This window comes from Dendropsophus ebraccatus, chromosome 15 (genome assembly GCF_027789765.1).
Source record: "Dendropsophus ebraccatus isolate aDenEbr1 chromosome 15, aDenEbr1.pat, whole genome shotgun sequence".
In the NCBI taxonomy this organism is placed as follows: Eukaryota; Metazoa; Chordata; class Amphibia; order Anura; family Hylidae; genus Dendropsophus; species Dendropsophus ebraccatus.
Genome location: NC_091468.1, coordinates 8,516,586 through 8,539,235, shown reverse-complemented (window position 1 = coordinate 8,539,235; position 22,650 = coordinate 8,516,586). Strand labels below are relative to the sequence as shown.

Here is a 22,650-nt window from a genome sequence, read left to right as displayed (position 1 = left end):
GTATCCCCGGTAATATATCTGATACAATGTAACGGCCGCTGTATCCCCGGTAATATATCTGGATACAATGTAACGGCCGCTGTATCCCCGGTAATATATCTGATACAATGTAACGGCCGCTGTATGACCGGTAATATATCTGATACAATGTAACGGCCGCTGTATCCCCGGTAATATATCTGGATACAATGTAACGGCCGCTGTATCCCCGGTAATATATCTGGATACAATGTAACGGCCGCTGTATCCCCGGTAATATATCTGATACAATGTAACGGCCGCTGTATCCCCGGTAATATATCTGGATACAATGTAACGGCCGCTGTATCCCCGGTAATATATCTGGATACAATGTAACGGCCGCTGTATCCCCGGTAATATATCTGGATACAATGTAACGGCCGCTGTATGACCGGTAATATATCTGGATACAATGTAACGGCCGCTGTATCCCCGGTAATATATCTGATACAATGTAACGGCCGCTGTATCCCCGGTAATATATCTGATACAATGTAACGGCCGCTGTATCCCCGGTAATATATCTGGATACAATGTAACGGCCGCTGTATCCCCGGTAATATATCTGATACAATGTAACGGCCGCTGTATGACCGGTAATATATCTGATACAATGTAACGGCCGCTGTATCCCCGGTAATATATCTGATACAATGTAACGGCCGCTGTATCCCCGGTAATATATCTGGATACAATGTAACGGCCGCTGTATCACCGGTAATATATCTGATACAATGTAACGGCCGCTGTATGACCGGTAATATATCTGGATACAATGTAACGGCCGCTGTATCCCCGGTAATATATCTGATACAATGTAACGGCCGCTGTATCACCGGTAATATATCTGATACAATGTAACCGGCCGCTGTATCCCCGGTAATATATCTGGATACAATGTAACGGCCGCTGTATGACCGGTAATATATCTGGATACAATGTAACGGCCGCTGTATCCCCGGTAATATATCTGGATACAATGTAACGGCCGCTGTATCACCGGTAATATATCTGATACAATGTAACGGCCGCTGTATGACCGGTAATATATCTGATACAATGTAACCGGCCTCTCCTCGGTGTTTTGGAACATTACAGTTTGTGACCCTGGATGAGCAGCACTCTGATTGGTTGTCTGAGGAATAGGGGCGGAGCTTTTACAGTTAGCAGCCCCATAGACGAGACAGTATAGTGGGCGTGGCTAGCAGTAAAAAAAGTGAGAGGCTGCGCTCATTGGCTGGGCTGGCGGCCAATCAAAGAGGAGGGGGAGAACTCTTGTACAGTGCAGAGGTCCAAAGTTTCAGCCAAACTTTTCTCGGCTCTTCCTGAGCTGTATGAGGGGATCGTGCGGCGGAGCCTGAGCGGGGACTGCGGGGGCCACAGCTACAGGGACCTCTCAGTGTCCACAGCTACAGGGACCTCTCAGTGTCCACAGCTACAGGGACCTCTCAGTGTCCACAGCTACAGGGACCTCTCAGTGTCCACAGCTACAGGGACCTCTCAGTGTCCACAGCTACAGGGACCTCTCAGTGTCCACAGCTACAGGGACCTCTCAGTGTCCACAGCTACAGGGACCTGTCCTCACTGCCCAGGAGCTGTCAGTCCTCCATCCAGGGACCTGTCCTCACTGCCCAGGAGCTGTCAGTCCTCCATCCAGGGACCTGTCCTCACTGCCCAGGAGCTGTCAGTCCTCCATCCAGGGACCTGTCCTCACTGCCCAGGAGCTGTCAGTCCTCCATCCAGGACAGAGAGTGGGGAGCTCTGCACAGTGTCCCTATTATCCTAAGGACCTCCATCATCACGGACTAGTGACCCCAGGACTAGTCACCCCAGGACTAGTGCCAGCCACTCTGTGCCCGGGCTGGAAGATGTATACCACCGGGCTGGCTCCCTTCTATGCAGCGTCCCACTTTAACATCTGGTCTGCCTATTGCTCTGGGGGTGCAGGAGGGGGAGGGGGCGCTGGATTCCCCCCATTAGACCCCGGGAAGAAGCCTTCATTCTGCATCGCTGACATCCTGCATGTTGGGGACCCTGACAGCCCCCCTGGCTCCTCAGGCCTGGCAGCAGCAGCCCACCTGGGGATCCTCCACCCTGCCCAGTACCAGCAAGCGGGGTCCCCCCTGAGACCGACCCCAGTCACCCCAGATGCTGCTGCTGCCTTCCACCACAGACTGTCCCCCCTCTCCCCCTACCAGCCACACAGAGCCATGGGCAGCAGCAGCAGGGGACAGCATGGCGGCTCCCAGCCTCCCCCCTCCAGCAAGGACCTCAAGTTCGGGATTGATCGGATCCTTTCCACAGAGTTTGATCCCAAAGTGAAAGAAGGAAACACACTGCGAGGTGATTACACGGGGGTTATGTCGTCACAGTCGTGACATCACATACAGAGCAATGCATGCAAGTATATAACATAGGGCTGCAAGTATATTCCTATATACAGGGAGCTGCACTGTATATTATACACTAAGATTATATATATATATATATATATATATATATATATATATATATATATATATATAATTATTATTTTTTAAACATGCAATATTACCCAGAGAGATTTATTTAATATATGCACACAATATATATAGTCAGGTGATTACACTGCATATTATATACTGACAGGTCAGAGTATATGCAGATTATATTCATATATCCAGGTGACTACATTGCATATTATAAACTGAGATTACATACACACACACACACACACACACACACACACACACACACACACACACACACACACATATATATATATATATATATATATATATATATATATATATATATATATATATATATGCAACTTCTATTCATACATTCAAGTGACAGGAGAGATGTCAATATTATATGCAAATGATCGTCATAGAGTCAGGTGACTACACTGCATATTAGATACACATGATATCAAGGCAACATCCCATACTGACAGGCTATGTGTATATGTGCAGGTTATATGACTACGCTGCATATTATATACTATGCTAAAATGTGCAAATTATATTTATATAGTTGGGATACAACTGAACTTGTATATATTGTATAGTGAGAATTCATTAAACGCTGTATAACATGGTATATTACATAGTGAGATCATAAATCCAGGCAGATACAATGAACATATGTTCTAATATGGCTGCAGGTATAATGTACAATGTATAATGTATACAGAGCAAATTGACAAAATGACTGTATACAACACAACATTATATAAATATATATATATATATATATATATATATATATATATATATATATATATATACACTGTATATATATATCTATCACCAATGACTATTGCTCAATTTTGACAATTATCCCACATACATGATATTCTTGTATATACTGAGGTGATAGCACACCCTGTACCCTGTATCTTCTATACACACTGCAGTCAGTCCTCTCAGATGTTACAGAAGCTTAATATTAGATTTCCCCTGTACAAAGCAGGTAAAATAGGAGAGTCAGATCTGCTACATCTGTGCACACTGAGCGGCTTCCCAGCTGCAGATTTATGTGGAATATGGTTTAAAAATAAATGAAAATCCTTTTATTTCTGTATTCTGGGGAGAAATCTGTCTGTGTGGTCTGTGCCTATAGCGATGAGGGATATTATACTATACATACACACATACACACATACACACTATACATATACATATACACATACACACTATACACATACACACTATACATATACATATACACATACACACTATACACATACACACTATACATATACATATACACATACACACTATACATATACAAATACACGCTATACACATACACACTATACATATACACATACACACTATACATATACACACATTCATTGATATGAATAACCTCCATACAGGCAGGAGCCTCCTGGGAACTCCTCAGGGCTTCTTATACTTTTGGGGTAATGTTCCTCACCCTGTTGAGCTCTCCAGCTGTTGCAGAACTACAATTCCCAGCATGCCCGGACAGGCGCAGGCTGCTTGTAGTTTTGCAACAGCTGGAGAACATTGCTGCGGGGTCAGAACTGCCTAAAAACTTTATTAAATCAATATGTTTTGGGGGAAAAAATGTTCAGTAAATATTCATTAAAATAATGAGGAAAAGTGACTGAATATTATAGGAAATAATAATAATAATAATAATAACAACAAACATCATCATCCATTGTAAAAATTAGGAACAGTATAAAGGAAAGAGACTTCTCTCTTCTCTCTCTTCTCTCTTTTCTCTCTTTTCTCTCGTTCTCACTTCCTCTCTTTTTCTATATATTCTTGGCTTTGTGCACAATAATCGTAATGAAAAACCTGAAGACAAATCTTTGACTATTACAGATAATCAATAGTTCTATTTGGTAACAAATATATAAACTGGAACTCAATCATTCTATCTCCTATCTATCTATCTATCTATCTATCTATCTATCTCCTATCTATCTATCTATCTATCTATCTATCTATCTTCTATCTATCTATCTATCTATCTATCTATCTATCTATCTATCTATCTCCTATCTATCTATCTATCTATCTATCTATCTATCTCCTATCTATCTATCTATCTATCTATCTATCTATCTATCTATCTATCTATCTATCTCCTATCTATCTATTATCTATCTATCTATCTATTATCTATCTATCTCCTATCTATCTATCTATCTATCTATCTATCTATCTATCTATCTATCTCCTATCTATCTATCTATCTATCTATCTATCTATCTATCTATCTATCATCTCCTATCTATCTATCTATCTACCTATCTATCTATCTCCTATCTATCTATCTATCTATCTATCTATCTATCTATCTATCTCCTATCTATCTATCTATCTATCTATCTATCTATCTATCTATCTCCTATCTATCTATCTCCTATCTATCTATCTATCTATCTATCTATCTACCTATCTATCTATCTCCTATCTATCTATCTATCTATCTACCTATCTATCTCCTATCTATCTATCTCCTATCTATCTATCTATCTATCTATCTATCTATCTATCTATCTCCTATCTATCTATCTATCTATCTATCTATCTATCTATCTATCTATCTCTAGTATCTATCTATCTATTTATCTATCTATCTATCTCCTATCTATCTATCTATCTCCTATCTATCTATCTATCTATCTATCTATCTATCTATCTCCTATCTATCTATCTATCTATCTATCTATCTATCTATCTATCTATCTCCTATCTATCTATCTATCTATCTATCTATCTATCTATCTATCTATCTATCTATCTCCTATGGTTTCTGTGTATAATATGCGGATATGACATCAGATGTAGCAGAACATACAGTATATAGTAACCTGTGCCTGTATACAGGAGAGTACAGAGGGAACATGGAGGGGGTCCCTAATATACGGGGGAGATCTCAGCTCTAGGATTCAGCCCAGAATAAAATGTGAAGAAGATACAAAGATTCCTGAGTGATTGTCGGTGGAAAGTGATTTCTCTGGGGACAGAAACTAATAGTCACCATCCTCATACACTACTGCTAGAGACCCTCACAGACAGCAGTCCTAGAGACCCCCACACACAGCAGTCCTAGAGACCCTCACACACAGCAGTCCTAGAGACCCTCATACACTACTGCTAGAGACCCTCACACACACAGCAGTCCTAGAGACCCTCACACACAGCAGTCCTAGAGACCCTCACACACACAGCAGTCCTAGAGACCCTCACACACACAGCAGTCCTAGAGACCCTCACACACACAGCAGTCCTAGAGACCCTCACACACAGCAGTCCTAGAGACCCTCACACACAGCAGTCCTAGAGACCCTCACACACAGCAGTCCTAGAGACCCTCACACACACAGCAGTCCTAGAGACCCTCACACACACAGCAGTCCTAGAGACCCTCACACACACAGCAGTCCTAGAGACCCTCACACACACAGCAGTCCTAGAGACCCTCACACACACAGCAGTCCTGCTAGAGAAAACAAATATTGTCTGCTATTTAGTTTACATTTTATTATTATTATTTTTTTTTTTTATGAACTATTAGAATGAGTTTTTGAATTCAGTTTAGTACAAATATTATTATTATTATTGTTATTATTATTAATAATAATACTTAATAATAATAATACTATACTATGATTGTAGGTGTAGAATATTTTTATTTATGAAATCTGCAATTAATTGTAAATGTTTCAGAATTTTACAATAATAATAATAATAATAAGTAAAAGTAGAAAATAATAATAATAATAATAATAATAATAATAATAATAATAATAATAATAATCAGGTATCTAATTAATTTCACACAAATTAGTTTAGTATTTGTCTCTGATTTCCTCGGGGATAATGTACATATATAATCATCATCATCATCATCATCATCATCATCATCATCATCATCATCATCATCATCATCATCACCACACAGGACACTTGGGTATAGATGTACAGATCATTGTTCTGGGTCTATCTTGTATTTTTGACTTACCAATTTTTTACTTTTTTTTTGTACAAAATATCAGTAATTGTAGAACAGATATAATGGAAAATCTGTGTACTGAAAAACGGGATGAATAATCTCTTATATTTGATATAGAGCTGGGAGATATAGGAGCAGGGGGATCAGTGGTTATATGCTGGGGGGGGTCCATTATTACAGAACATAAGAAAAAAAACATTTATACTTAATGTAAAGATTCAATTCAGATTTACACACACACATATATGTGTGTGTGTGTGTGTGTGTGTGTGTGTGTTATGTGTGGGGCTCAGTATTTACATACAAAAACTGATACATATTTCAGAGCATGTTACCTTTATATGAGCGTCATATCTGAGGGGTTCAGTGGTCACATACATAACATGTTTCATATAAATGAGTGTTATATGGGGGGCTTTGGCTCAGTGGTTACATACAGGACATGTTTTATATATATATATATATATATATATATATATATATATATATATATATATATGAGTGTTATATCTGGGGGGCTCAGTGATTATATACTGGACATGTTACAAATATCTATTATATGGGGGGGGGTCTTTGGCTCAGTGGTTACATACAGGAGATGTTACAAATATCTATTATATGGGGGGGGGGGGTCTTTGGCTCAGTGGTTACATACAGGACCTGTTACATATATATGAGTGTTATATCTGGGGGGCTCAGTGATTACATACTGGACATCTTACAAATATCTATTATATGGGGAGGGGGTCTTTGGCTCAGTGATTACATACAGGACATGTTATATATATGTATTATATGGGGGGGGGGGTCTTTGGCTCAGTTTTACATATAGGAGATGTTACATATATCTATTATATGGGGGGGGTATTTGGCTCAGTGGTTACATACAGGAGATGTTACATATATGTATTATATGGGGGGGGGCTTTGGCTCAGTGGTACATACAGGGCATGTTACATATATCTATTATATGGGGGTCTTTGGCTCAGTGGTTACATACAGGAGATGTTACATATATCTATTATATGGGGGGGGGGGTGTCTTTGGCTCAGTGGTTACATACAGGACATGTTACATATATGTATTATATGGGGGGGTTCTTTGGCTCAGTGGTACATACAGGGCATGTTACATATATCTATTATATGGGGGGTGTCTTTGGCTCAGTGGTTACATACTGGACATGTTACATATATCTATTATATGGGGGTCTTTGGCTCAGTGGTTACATACAGGAGGTGTAACAAATATCTATTATATGGGGGGGGGTCTTTGGCTCAGTGGTACATACAGGAGATGTTACATATATGTATTATATGGGGGGGGTCTTTGGCTCAGTGGTACATACAGGGCATGTTACATATATCTATTATATGGGGGGGGGGGTGGTCTTTGGCTCAGTGGTTACATACAGGAGATGTTACATATATTTATTATATGGGGGTCTTTGGCTCAGTGGTACATACAGGGCATGTTACATATATCTATTATATGGGGGGGGGGTCTTTGGCTCAGTGGTACATACAGGACATGTTACATATATCTATTATATGGGGGGGGGTGTCTTTGGCTCAGTGGTTACATACAGGACATGTTACATATATCTATTATATGGGGGGGGTCTTTGGCTCAGTGGTTACATACAGGAGATGTTACATATATCTATTATATGGGGGTCTTTGGCTCAGTGGTACATACAGGACCTGTTACTTCTCTCTGGGTCCTGGGTTCAGCCTATAACAGAGCTCTGTCCTTTCTGACCACAGATCTGACCTCACTCCTCAGCTCAGGCCGCCAGTCAGGGGTCCATGCCCCCCACATGCAGCCCACAGCCGGACAGTTCTTCGCCTCCCTAGAGCCCCTCACAGAGACCTCCTCCTCCTCAATCCTGGGCCAGCTAAACCCAAACCCGAGGAGCTCAGTGCAGCAGCAGTTCCAGGACACCTTCCCAGGTATTCTCCATAGCAGGAGCAGCATTATTAACCCTTTCTTCCCACATCTCACATTTACATATAGTATTTGTTACACTGAGGTCTGATTTATCACCCATTAACTCTTTAGTTACTGGATATTCCAGATCCCTCCCCCCACAGCCTGTATCCTTATCCTTATTGTAGTTATAATGGTAACATATATACAGAAGAGACAGTGTGAGGCCCAATCCCCACCCCCACCCATCCTGGCCCAGGTTTCATTATAACATTTTTTATTTTAATATAAACATAATAAAAATAGTTTATATTCAGTAAATATGTGATAAGCCTCTTGAATGATATAACTTATTATTTTGCTATTTCTGTCTTATTTTCTATTGCTTTGTTCTATACAGCATTGTTCTATACAGCATTGTTCTATACAGCATTGTTCTATACCGCATTGTTCTATACCGCATTGTTCTATACAGCATTGTTCTATACAGCAATGTTCTATACAGCATTGTTCTATGCAGCATTGTTCTATACAGCAATGTTCTATACCGCATTGTTCTATACAGCAATGTTCTATACAGCATTGTTCTATACAGCATTGTTCTATACAGCATTGTTCTATACAGCAATGTTCTATACAGCATTGTTCTATACAGCAATGTTCTATACAGCAATGTTCTATACAGCATTGTTCTATACAGCATTGTTCTATACAGCAATGTTCTATACAGCATTGTTCTATACAGCATTGTTCTATACAGCATTGTTCTATACAGCAATGTTCTATACAGCATTGTTCTATACAGCAATGTTCTATACAGCATTGTTCTATACAGCATTGTTCTATACAGCAATGTTCTATACAGCATTGTTCTATACAGCATTGTTCTATACAGCAATGTTCTATACAGCATTGTTCTATACAGCAATGTTCTATACAGCAATGTTCTATACAGCATTGTTCTATACAGCAATGTTCTATACAGCATTGTTCTATACAGCAATGTTCTATACAGCAATGTTCTATACAGCATTGTTCTATACAGCAATGTTCTATAAAGCAATGTTCTATACAGCATTGTTCTATACAGCAATGTTCTATACAGCAATGTTCTATACAGCATTGTTCTATACAGCAATGTTCTATACAGCAATGTTCTGCAACCTGTGGCCCTTTAGCTGTTGCACAACTACAACTCCCATCATGCCCTGATAACCGAGGAGCCACAGGTTGGGGAGCACTGCTATACATCCCATTCTATTGGGATATATTATTATCTAGGGGTTGTATTAGTATTCTAGCAAAGAGTATTGGATGTTACGGCTTGTACTACTATATATATATCTCATTTATTTATCATGATTTTTTAATTCATACCTGATATCACTTCGTATATGACACATCTTCCTAGATTCCCTGGGGGTACATATATATATATATATATATATATATATATATATATATATATATTCCTACCTGATATCACTTTGTATATGACCCATCTTCCTAGATTCCCTGGGGATATATATATATATATATACTCCTACCTGATATCACTTTGTATATGACCCATCTTCCTAGATTCCCTGGGGATAGATATATATATATATATATATATATATATATATATATATACTCCTACCTGATATCACTTTGTATATGACCCATCTTCCTGGGGGTCTGCAGATGTTTCAGACTCTTCTCTCCATTGACTCCGGTTGTGTCCTCCCCCCAGGCCCCTATGCAGTTCTCACCAAGGACACCATGCCCCAGACCTACAAGAGGAAGAGATCCTGGTCCAGAGCCGTGTTCTCCAATCTGCAGAGGAAAGGGCTGGAGAAGAGGTTCGAGGTGCAGAAGTATGTGACCAAGCCTGACAGGAAGCAGCTGGCAGCCATGCTGGGCCTCACTGATGCCCAGGTAAGAGGATGGCACTGGGTGGCAGCAATGTGGATGGAGCCTGATGGAATTACTGGTGATATAGGACATAGAGGAGATAGGATTATTCCAATACAAATCCAACCAGACAGACAGATAACTACATGGAGGCAGGAGGAAGCATCACATCTATCTATCTATCTATCTATCTATCTATCTATCTATCTATCTATCTATCTCCTATCTATCTATCTATCTATCTATCTATCTATCTATCTATCTATCTCCTATCTATCTATCTATCTCCTATCTATCTATCTATCTATCTATCTATCTATCTATCTATCTATCTATCTATCTCCTATCTATCTATCTATCTATCTATCTATCTCCTATCTATCTATCTCCTATCTATCTATCTATCTATCTATCTATCTATCTCCTATCTATCTATCTATCTATCTATCTATCTATCTATCTCCTATCTATCTCCTATCTATCTATCTATCTATCTATCTATCTATCTATCTATCTATCTATCATCTATTATCTATCTATCTATCTATCTATCTATCTATCTATCTCCTATCTATCTCCTATCTATCTATCTATCTATCTCCTATCTATCTATCTATCTATCTATCTATCTATCTCCTATCTATCTATCTCCTATCTATCTATCTATATATCTCCTATCTATCTATCTATCTATCTATCTATCTATCTATCTATCTATCTATCTATCTATCTATCTATCTCCTATCTCCTATCTATCTCCTATCTATCTATCTATCTATCTATCTATCTATCTATCTCCTATCTATCTATCTATCTATCTCCTATCTATCTATCTATCTATCTATCTATCTATCTATCTATCTCCTATCTATCTATCTATCTATCTATCTATCTATCTATCTATCTATCTCTTATCTATCTATCTATCTATAGATGTCAGTGTGATGTAGTGTTTCTTGGGTTAACAATAATAAGATACAGTTAGAATTATAGGGAAATGGAGACTATGGGGGGGGGGGGGCAGGTATATTGTTCCTGTGATCAGGCGGCTGTTATAGAAGCTTCTGTCTCATCGTCTCTTGTGAAATCTTCTATTGAGGGGAAGTGAAATCAGTTTTTTCTGTAACCGGAGTGATGAGCAGTGAGATGGAGGATGGAATGGGGGGGGGGGGGGGGGGGGAGGATGGAGAATAGGGGGGGGGGGGGAGGATGGAGAATAGGGGGGGGGGGGGGGGGGGGTCCTCAGCTCTTGTGGTCGCAATGAAGCAACTTTATGGTTTATGACACGAAACGAATTGAGAGTCTCAGGGTCGGATCCTTCAGTATTGCTCAATGCAGAATCAATGTGATCGGAAACCATAATGGAGGGAGCAGAAAAGGGAACTGATCACCCCCCCCCCCAATACATAACCAGGCACTTCTGCTTTCTTTTCTCTTGTTCCCAACTGATATTTACCCTGGAACCTGCGAGGATGAAGGGTTAATAGAATGGATGTAGGGGGGGGGGGGGGGGGCAGGAGGCGACCCCAGTCCTGCAGGGGGACAGCATTATGTGTGTGTATATATATATATATAATGATATCCCCCCGGCTGCTGCTTGGGGGAATAATACAATATATATATATATATATATATATATATATATATATATATATATTTCTTCTATAATGTTGCAGTTGTATAAGAGGTCACCCCCATCCTTGCACCCTCTTACTTCATTGCTGTAGGGTGATTTAAATATATAAAGGGTAACTCTACCTTGTTTTAGATGAAATCTCTATCTTAGGTGACCCCCATTCCTACAGTGATGACCCCCATTCCTATAGTGATGACCCCCATTCCTACAGTGATGACCCCCATTCCTACAGTGATGACCCCCATTCCTATAGTGATGACCCCCATTCCTACAGTGATGACCTCCATCCTGCAGACGTGACATAAGAGAAGCCTCCCAGTATAAAGGGGGGCCCCATTCCAGAGACTTCATTGCTGCAGGGTCACATAGATCATTATATAAGGGGTTACTCCTCCACCTTTTCAAGGATTACATTATATGGAGCAGTAATCCCATAGGGGGGGGGGGATTGCTGGATGGATGGCACCTTCCTATATGAGCATGCTGGGAGTTGTAGTGGTTGTTTGCACTATAATAACTTATTGCCCTTGTCTTCTCAGGTGAAGGTCTGGTTCCAGAACAGGCGCATGAAATGGAGACACTCAAAAGAGGCGCAAGCCCAGAAGGATAAAGAGAAGGAGGAGAGTGAGAAGTGTGAAGCCCCCTGTACTGGGGAGGGGGACATAGACAGGAGTTCCTACAGATCTGAGGGGGACAGTGACTCCAGTGACTCCGACCTGCTGGACATGATGCCCAGTGACAGTGAAAGGACTGAGGTGGGGGGCCCAGAGCCAACCAGTGTGATCAGATCCCCCTCCCCCACACAGCAGGCTGCCCCCTGCCCAGCAGAGACCCCCGAGCCACACAGCCCCCCTCTGCACTAATCTCCAGGACTACAGACTGCTCTCCAGAATGATGGGACACACTGTGAAGATCTCATTGGCTGGATCATCGGTGACGTCACTGGGGCAGGCAGTAGTGACAGTGACGTCATGTCTGCCCCCATTCCCAGCATCCCTGCCTCCACCTACAGGGCAGCTAGTGAGGGCACTTACTATGGGCTGGAAATCAGTGGGTTGCCCATAAGTAAGTGACCCCCTAAGGAGGTTGTAGAGACCCCCGACTAATAGGAAGCGACTTTGTGTGCGCCAATTCACCAACCTGGACAATTCTGTATAGTTTTACTATTCATTTGTAGTATTTATTTACTCAGCTGCCAGGACTCGATTGGCGATTGTATATGATGCGACATATCAATGGAGATGCGAGGATAATGCAGACTTATTGCTGGAAGATGCCAGAGAGTAAGGGGAAGGAAGACAAAGGAGGGGAAAGAGCAAAAAACCCACCTATTAGGGGTATTTGGGGGCAAGTTTCCAATTTGTCGCATAGGATGAGGGCTGAAATGTCGGACTGTGGACGCATGCACCGGCCTGTGATGTATACAGTCCCTGAACACGGTACTTATATACTGTAAAGTGGTCACTGACTAAAGGGGATGAACAGTGCTGCAGCCACAGGAGCTCCCTGTCAAGTATGTTAGTAGAGCCGACTGATGCCCCCCTGAGTGCCCCCTGTATGCCCCTGTGTCTGATGCCCCCTGAGTGCCCATAGTGTGCCCCTGTGTCTGATGCCCCCTGAGTGCCCCCTGTGTGCTCCTGTGTCTGATGCCCCCCTGAGTGCCCCCTGTGTGCTCCTGTGTCTGATGCCCCCTGAGTGCCCATATTGTGCTCCTGTGTCTGATGCCCCCTGAGTGCCCCCTGTGTGCCCCTGTGTCTGATGCCCCCTGAGTGCCCCTGTGTCTGATGCCCCCTGAGTGCCCCCTGTGTGCCCCTGTGTCTGATGCCCCCTGAGTGCCCATAGTGTGCTCCTGTGTCTGATGCCCCCCTGAGTGCCCCCTGTGTGCCCCTGTGTCTGATGCCCCCTGAGTGCCCATAGTGTGCTCCTGTGTCTGATGCCCCCTGAGTGCCCCCTGTGTGCCCCTGTGTCTGATGCCCCCTGAGTGCCCCCTGTGTGCCCCTGTGTCTGATGCCCCCTGAGTGCCCATAGTGTGCTCCTGTGTCTGATGCCCCCTGAGTGCCCCCTGTGTGCTCCTGTGTCTGATGCCCCCTGAGTGCCCACTGTGTGCTCCTGTGTCTGATGCCCCCTGTGTGCTCCTGTGTCTGATGCCCCCTGAGTGCCCCCTGTGTGCTCCTGTGTCTGATGCCCCCTGAGTCCCCATAGTGTGCTCCTGTGTCTGATGCCCCCTGAGTGCCCCCTGTGTGCCCCTGTGTCTGATGCCCCCTGAGTGCCCATAGTGTGCTCCTGTGTCTGATGCCCCCCTGAGTGCCCCCTGTGTGCCCCTGTGTCTGATGCCCCCTGAGTGCCCATAGTGTGCTCCTGTGTCTGATGCCCCCTGAGTGCCCCCTGAGTGCCCCTGTGTCTGATGCCCCCTGAGTGCCCCCTGTGTGCCCCTGTGTCTGATGCCCCCTGAGTGCCCATAGTGTGCTCCTGTGTCTGATGCCCCCTGAGTGCCCCCTGTGTGCTCCTGTGTCTGATGCCCCCTGAGTGCCCACTGTGTGCTCCTGTGTCTGATGCCCCCTGTGTGCTCCTGTGTCTGATGCCCCCTGAGTGCCCCCTGTGTGCTCCTGTGTCTGATGCCCCCTGAGTCCCCATAGTGTGCTCCTGTGTCTGATGCCCCCTGAGTCCCCATAGTGTGCTCCTGTGTCTGATGCCTCCTACAAAATGTGAAGCCGCCTGTGCCCGGTAATCTCCACCCTCCTCCTCCTCTTTACCAGCCTGCACCATGCACTGAAAAGACTGTAAATAAAAGATTTATTATGGTTTTCGATCAAGTGAGATGATTTATTTATAAAACAAACACAAATATTATTCACTTATTATTAGCACCCCTCACACACATATATGTATACACACACACACACACACACACACACATACACACACACACACACACACACATACACACACACACACACACACATATGTATACACACACACACATACATATATGTATACACACACATACACACACACACACACACACAAACATATATGTATACACACACATATATGTATACACACACACATACACACACACACACACACACATATATGTATACACATACACATACACACACACATATGTATACACACACACACACACACACACACTTACACACATAAACATGTACACACACAAACATACACATATATACACACACACTTTATTTTACATCTGGGTTCACACTACGTATATTTCAGTCAGTATTGTGGTCCCTATATTGCAACCAAAACCAGGAGTGGATTAAAAACACAGAAAGGATCTGTTCACACAATGGTGAAATTGAGTGGATGGCCGCCATATAACAGTAAATAACGGCCATTATTTCAATATAACAGCCGTTGTTTTAAAATAACAGCAAATATTTGCCATTAAATGGCGGCCATCCACTCAATTACATCATTGTGTGATCAGATCCTTTCTGTGTTTTTAATCCACTCCTGGTTTTGGTTGCAATATGAGGACCACAATACTGACTGAAATATACGTAGTGTGAACCCAGCTCAGGCTTTCGGAGTTCTGGTATTTGTAGTTCTATGAGAATGCTGGGAGCCAGAGGTCACAGGTGAGGAGTGATTATATAATGAATAAAAAATAATATATAAATGATATAATATATATATATATATATATTTTTTTTTTATATATATATATATATATATATATATATATATATATATATATATATAAATAAATGATTATATAATAAAAACAAACAAACAAACAAACAAACAAGGACAACAGCAAATTTTGATTAAATAATAATAATAATAATCAGAACATTAACAACAGGTCATTGACAGCATATTATCAGGTGTTATTTCTATTATTATCATAATTAGATAATTTAGTTTAGTTTAGATATAATTATTAGCACAGTATAAATATAAATGTAATATAAATATAAAACTTAAATAACACATTTATTATTATTATTTTTATTATTTCTGTCTTCTTTCTTTTATTAAATTTAGGTTTTGTTACATTCTGAGAAAAGATATTCAGTTTTAGGCTATTTCACACAACATCAAAAATGGAGAAAAAACGTCTGATTTCGCTATTTAAAAAAAACGTCCGTTTTGCCAGCAATTTAACTGACTTCAATGCAATTGTATTGAAATCAATGGGAAGACGGACGTCCTATGCACACATTGCATTGAAAAATTGATGTTTTTGCCGTGGACGTCAAAATAATGAACATGAACATTATTTTCAGACTATTTTGCAAATAGCGGACGTTTTTTATTAGTAGTTCACATACAGTTCTTCTTTTGTCATCGTTCTTTCTCCGTTTTTACTATTAAATTCAATGGATTTTTCAATTAAGCCGCATCCAAAGGGCAATTAGTAACCAAACTAAAATAATGTGCAAACACCCGTCATTGTACTAAGTGGATGCCAGGCTTCGAAAAACGTCCGTTATTTTAGACTTTAAATAACGGACGTCATTTTAAACGGAGCTGAAAAAAACGTTGTGTGAACATAGCCTTATTATGACTATTGTTTTTATTTGGTGTAGTAGTAGTAATAATAATAATAATAATAATAATAATAAAAATCAATATTGAAAAAGTAAAATTAATAATGATAATAACAACTCTAGTAATAATAATAATAATCACCACGATAAACCATTGATTTCACCTTTATTTAAAGTTGAAAACAAATCACCATCATCATCTTATTATTGTTATTATTATTGTTATTATTACTACCCTTAGGATGAGAATATTTAGAAAATAGTTGTAATAATAATAATAATAATAATAATAATAATAATAATAATACAATGCCACTGCTCCCATTCTCTGGCACATTAGGCTGATGATTATTACAGAGACTTTATCAGTCAGATATTAGATCTGATATTTCATTACATGATATTTTTAAAGGCAAAATACAAAACTCCTCAACATGAAACCAAGGTAAGTAATAAGAGGAGATGCTGGTGCTGGCCTCCTCCTCCTCTGCCTCCTCCTCCTCCTCCTCTGCCTTCTCCTCCTCTGCCTCCTCCTCTGCCTCCTCCTCCTCCTCTGCCTCCTCCTCAGTGCGGATTGCAGGGAAATGTCTTTTCAGTCTGTGAATATGAAGCAATAAAGTAGGAGCGACTTTATGAAATGTCTCCTGGCAAATCATAAAGCCCCAGACTGCAGCTCCTGTCACCTCCTGGATGTCCATAATCTCCTCCATTCCCTGCAGCCCCCTGTGCCGGAGAGCTGGAGCCTGTGCACACAGTGCGGCTGCAATCCGACAGAGAAATGTGTACAGTCCATCCCTGCATAATGAGATGTGGAATATTTGTATATTTATCTGTCTATCTCCTATCTATCTATCTATCTATCTATCTATCTATCTTCTATCTATCTATCTATCTATCTATCTATCTATCTATTATCTATCTATCTATCTATCTATCTATCTATCTATCTCCTATCTATCTATCTATCTATCTATCTATCTATCTATCTATCTATCTATCTATCTGCTATCTATCTATCTCCTATCTATCTATCTCCTATCTATCTATCTATCATCTATCTATCTATCTATCTATCTATCTATCTATCTATCTATCTCCTATCTATCTATCTTCTATCTATCTATCTATCTCCTATCTATCTATCTATCATCTATCTATCTATCTATCTATCTATCTATCTATCTATCTATCTATCTTCTATCTATCTATCTATCTCCTATCTATCTATCTATCTATCTATCTATCTATCTATCTATCTAATCAAAGAATTCCGCAGCACAACCATGTGGTGAAAAAAATCCAAAATTGTGTTTATTCCATATCAGTAGAAAATTCCATGCAACGTTTCTGTCTCTTCTCGAGACCTTTCTCAAGCATAGTCCATGGTATCTCATAATCCTCTATCTATCTATCTATCTATCTATCTATCTATCTATCTATCTCCTATCTATCTGCTATCTATCTATCTCCTATCTATCTCCTATCTATCTATCTATCTATCTATCTATCTATCTATCTATCTATCTATCTATCTATCTCTCTCTCTCTCCTATCTATCTATTATCTATCTATCTATCTATCTATCTATCTATCTATCTATCTATCTATCTATCTATCTATCTATGTATCTATCTATCTATCTATCTATCTATCTATCTATGTATCTATCTATCTATCTATCTCCTATCTATCTATCTATCTATCTATCTATCTATCTATCTCCTATCTATCTATCTATCTATCTATCTATCTATCTATCTATCTATCTATCTCTATCTATCTATCTATCTATCTCCTATCTATCTATCTATCTATCTCTCTCTCTCTCCTATCTATCTATTATCTATCTATCTATCTATGTATCTATCTATCTATCTATCTATCTATCTATCTATCTATCTATCTCCTATCTATCTATCTATCTATCTATCTATCTATCTATCTATCTATCTCCTATCTATCTATCTATCTATCTATCTATCTATCTATCTATCTCCTATCTATCTCTCTCTCTCTATCTATCTCCTATCTATCTATCTATCTATCTATCTATCTATCTATCTATCTATCTATCTCCTATCTATCTATCTATCTATCTATCTATCTATCTATCTATCTATCTATCTATCTTTCTCTTCCATCCATCCCTCTGCATCAGCCATATATCCTCCTGCACTCTATATGACGGAGTGTTGATGGTGTACTGTACATATACGTTATTCCCCGGGGCTGTATATATATACACTGCACATTGTGTCTTATGACCTATCCAGTCCCATGACCCATGCACTCAGCTGCTGCACTGATCCCTCACCATGAGATTGACCACAGACGCTGATCCTGATCAGGGAGCAGAAGACATCACATATTGGCTTCTGGATCTTACATCACAGTCATCCCAGCCAGGGGCATAACTAAAAACGTCTGGGCCCTATAGCAAACGATTGGGCTCCTCCCGACTGACCCCTAAAGCGTCTAATGTAGTCATAACCACGTAACTGCAAATGCCGGTCAGGAGCGCTCGTAGGTAAAGGCACAATTGCAAAACCCAGGAGGCCAGCTTGGCCACCAGGTGCTGCTGAATATAGCCTAGGGGGCAATGGAGTGAACTGGGCAGGTCTGGATGGCCTGAACCATCTCAACTTACCCATATAAGTTAATGGGTCAACAAGACCCCAAGATGAGCAAAATGCAGGGGTCCCTTCTGTGTTTTCGCGAGCACAAGGCAGTACATAGGGGTGTAGTAGTCTACTAGAGCACAGCCCCATTTCTTATTATGTTCTTTTTATGGAATGCTGTTATGTTCGCATGCTTTATAAACAACGGCTGTTGTCCATGAACGGCCATTGTTTAATGCTACCTACCGCTGGAATTGATAAACATGGTTATTAGTTCTGGCCGGGAACAGCCGTTGTTTCGACACTGGTGAGCATAGCCTTAAAGTGTCACTGTGATTTGTGAAAACTTTTGACACATCATAGAGACGTAATAGAGACATCATAGAGACGGCATAGAGGCGTCATAGAGACATCATAGAGACGTCATAGAGCCGTCATAGAGGCGTCAGAGACATCATAGAGGCGTCATAGAGGCATCAGAGACGTCATAGAGACATCATAGAGACGTCATAGAGACATCAAAGAGGTGTCATAGAGAAATCATAGAGACATCATAGAGGTGTCATACAGACATCATAGAGGCGTCATACAGGCATCATAGAGAGGCCATAGAGACGTCATAGAGACATCATAGAGATGCATAGAGACATCATAGAGGTGTCATAGAGACGTCATAGAGGCATCATGGAGACATCATAGACGTCATAGAGACGTCAGAGGCATCATAGAGATGCATAGAGACATCATAGAGACGTCATAGAGGCATCATAGAGACATATCATAGAAGCAATCAGACAGAGCCCGACTGGTCACATAAGATAGCGACTTTGAAGAGGATCACGTGATCGTTCTTCTGAACGGTCTTCAGACGCGGACCGATTAAAACTTTTGTCTCTGTGACAAAACTTTTTACAAATGACAGGTACACTTTAAGGCTATGTTCACACGCTGTAGAAACAACTGCCGTTCCCTGTGAACGGACTTTGTTTACTGCTACCTACAGCTGGAATTAATAATCATAATCAAGGACAGCCACGCTTTACTTCAGGACCCCTTTGTGTCTGTGATCTGGAATTAGAAAATCATAGTTCATTTCTTACAAAAACTGTCCGCAAGTTGTGTGTGGTATAACACCTCCATTCACTGAGGCGCAAGCACCGTTAATCGTTCAGTGTAATTCCACATTCCATCACTAATCGCCCACTGTAATTCCATATCTTTCCTTCATTTCCTGGGATCAGATGGAGAAAACGATCATAACTAACGACTATCCTTCTGTGTATTATGGTAAACGATTTCAAGTTAATGATAAACTATCTCGTTTGTGATCATTTATCGTTAATAATCATTAAAAATCACTAGGTCTAATAAGTCCCCAGGGGTCCGATTAAACAAAGCGCAGGATATGAAATCATTCACCATATTACACAGAACGATAGTCGTTGGTTATGATTGTTTACTCCATCTGATCCCAGGAAATGAAGGAACGATGTGGAATTACGAACACGGAACAACAACCAACGATGACACCAACGGACGATGAAAGATTTCTCATTGGTTGTTTTATTGTTGCCTGTATTTACACTAAAGGATTATCGTTTAAATTCGCACTATATAACGATAATTTGCACCATAATTGTCCCTAATAGCACATGCAAAAAGTACCCCACGGGGGGCAATTATTTTTTTTAAGGTATGGTTTAACGCCTTTAGATAACTTTTCATAATCTTGGGGTCCTATCAGATAAAGCGATTTTTAACGATTAACGATAAATGATCGCAAACGAGATTGTTTATTGTTAACCTTAAGGGTCCATTTACACAGGAAGATTATCTGCCAAAGATTTGAAGCCAAAGCCAGAAACGGACTATAAACAGAGATCAGGTCATAAAGGAAAGACTGAGATTTCTCCTCTTTTGAAATCTATTCCTGGCCTTGGCTTTAAATCTTTGGCAGATAATCTTTCTGTGTAAATGGACCCTTAATCGTTCACCATATTACACAGTCGTTAGTTACAATCGTTACTATCGGTTCCTCCATCTGATCCCAGCAAAAGAAGGAACGATGTGGAATTACACTGAGCGATTAGTGAACGATTAACTATGATTTTAGGGTCAGATCCTAAATCAATGATCAATGACACATGAACGTTTTTTTTGATGGCTGCCTGCAGTTATAGTGCGTTTACACGGAACGATTATCGTTCAAATTTTTGCAATATCGATCGCTTCTGAGCGATTATCGGCTCGTGTAAACACAGCGAAAGATCAGGCGACGAGCGAGAAAGCGTTCATTGTGATCTTTCAACATGTTCTCAAATCATCATTGGTCGTTCGCTAAAAATTTGCAGATCGCTTGGTGTAAAAAGTCTTTCAAAAATTCACCCTATGTGTGAGATGAGCTTCGGTGATCTTAAAAACGATCACAATAACGATTTTTCTAATGATTTTTATAACGAGGACAAGGACAGCACAAGGACAGATGAAACCCGTACGGGGTAAATACTTCTTCATTTATACTTCTTTATATATTGATATGAAATTTTTTTGAATACTTTTGACTTACAGCCTCAACTTTTTTTTCCTGAACTTGTGAGTTCCCATCGTTCTGATGACCAATGCCACAAATTCCCAGTTTCCCCCCATTACTCTGCTCTGAGAGTCTTTTTGTTGGTTCTTTCGGCCACTTCTTCTTCCTTGGATGTATAATTGGAATTCCAATTCCCATTCCATCTCTATCCCAACCCATTCCACATGATTGACTATATACATTGGGTGATTTATACGGGGTCCCGGTGACCTGTAAATATTTGCCTTGCGTTGCTGGTGACACGCTGCCGGGCACATTACAGCCAGTGATTTGTGAGGTTGTTTATCTAACACTCTGCTGCAGCCACACAAGAAGTCGCGACAAACCCAACCGCTGACCGCGTCACACGGCCATCCGCAACTCCTACCAGACGGGCATCCTAGCTTATAATTTTCGGGTGTTCCTGTTTCCTCTTACAGCCCAAAAACAGAACATAAATTTTGACCTAGAGAGACCAATTGTTTGCATGAACTTTTTTTTATTTAGTTCTAAAGGGCCTTGGATGGTGTCATTTGTATGAATTTAAATGCAGCTATCTATTAAAAAAAATCGCAGGTCTTCCAGTACTTATCAGCCACTGTATGTCCTGCAGGAAGTGGTGTATTCTCTCCAGTCTGACACAGGGCTCTCTGCTGCCACCTCTGTCCATGTCAGGAACTGCCCAGAGCAGCAGAAAATCCCCATAGAAAACCTCTCCTGCTCTCCAGACTGGAGATAATACAACCTGCAGGACATAAAGCAGCTGATAAGTACTGGAAGACTTGAGATTTTTTTTTTTTTAAATAGAAGTAAATAAAAAATTTCTGGAACTTTCTGGCATCAGTTAATATGAAAGAATTTTGTTGTTGCTGAACTACCCTTTTAACGCCACCTATGTATCACAGATTGCAGAGCAGACCCAAAAACTATAAGGACCCCAGGCCAGAATCTTGTACTACAGACTGTAGAACAAGCTAA

At 40.6% G+C, this 22,650-nt stretch overlaps 1 protein-coding gene across 2 annotated transcripts; it reads left to right on the top strand.

Moving 5' to 3' along the window:
- The first annotated feature begins 1,104 nt into the window (after positions 1–1,104).
- Positions 1,105–14,771, top strand: HLX (H2.0 like homeobox). Of its 2 annotated transcripts, XM_069955046.1 has the most exons (4): positions 1,105–2,364; positions 8,268–8,453; positions 10,166–10,350; positions 12,502–14,771. In XM_069955046.1, the coding sequence occupies exons 1-4, from the start codon at positions 1,890–1,892 to the stop codon at positions 12,823–12,825; spliced, it is 1,170 nt and encodes a 389-aa protein (XP_069811147.1). In that variant the 5' UTR covers positions 1,105–1,889; the 3' UTR covers positions 12,826–14,771. The 2 variants fall into 2 exon arrangements, with proteins under 2 accessions (XP_069811147.1, XP_069811148.1); XM_069955047.1 differs by lacking the exon at positions 8,268–8,453 and having other exon boundaries at positions 1,107–2,364.
- The last annotated feature ends 7,879 nt before the right edge of the window (positions 14,772–22,650 follow it).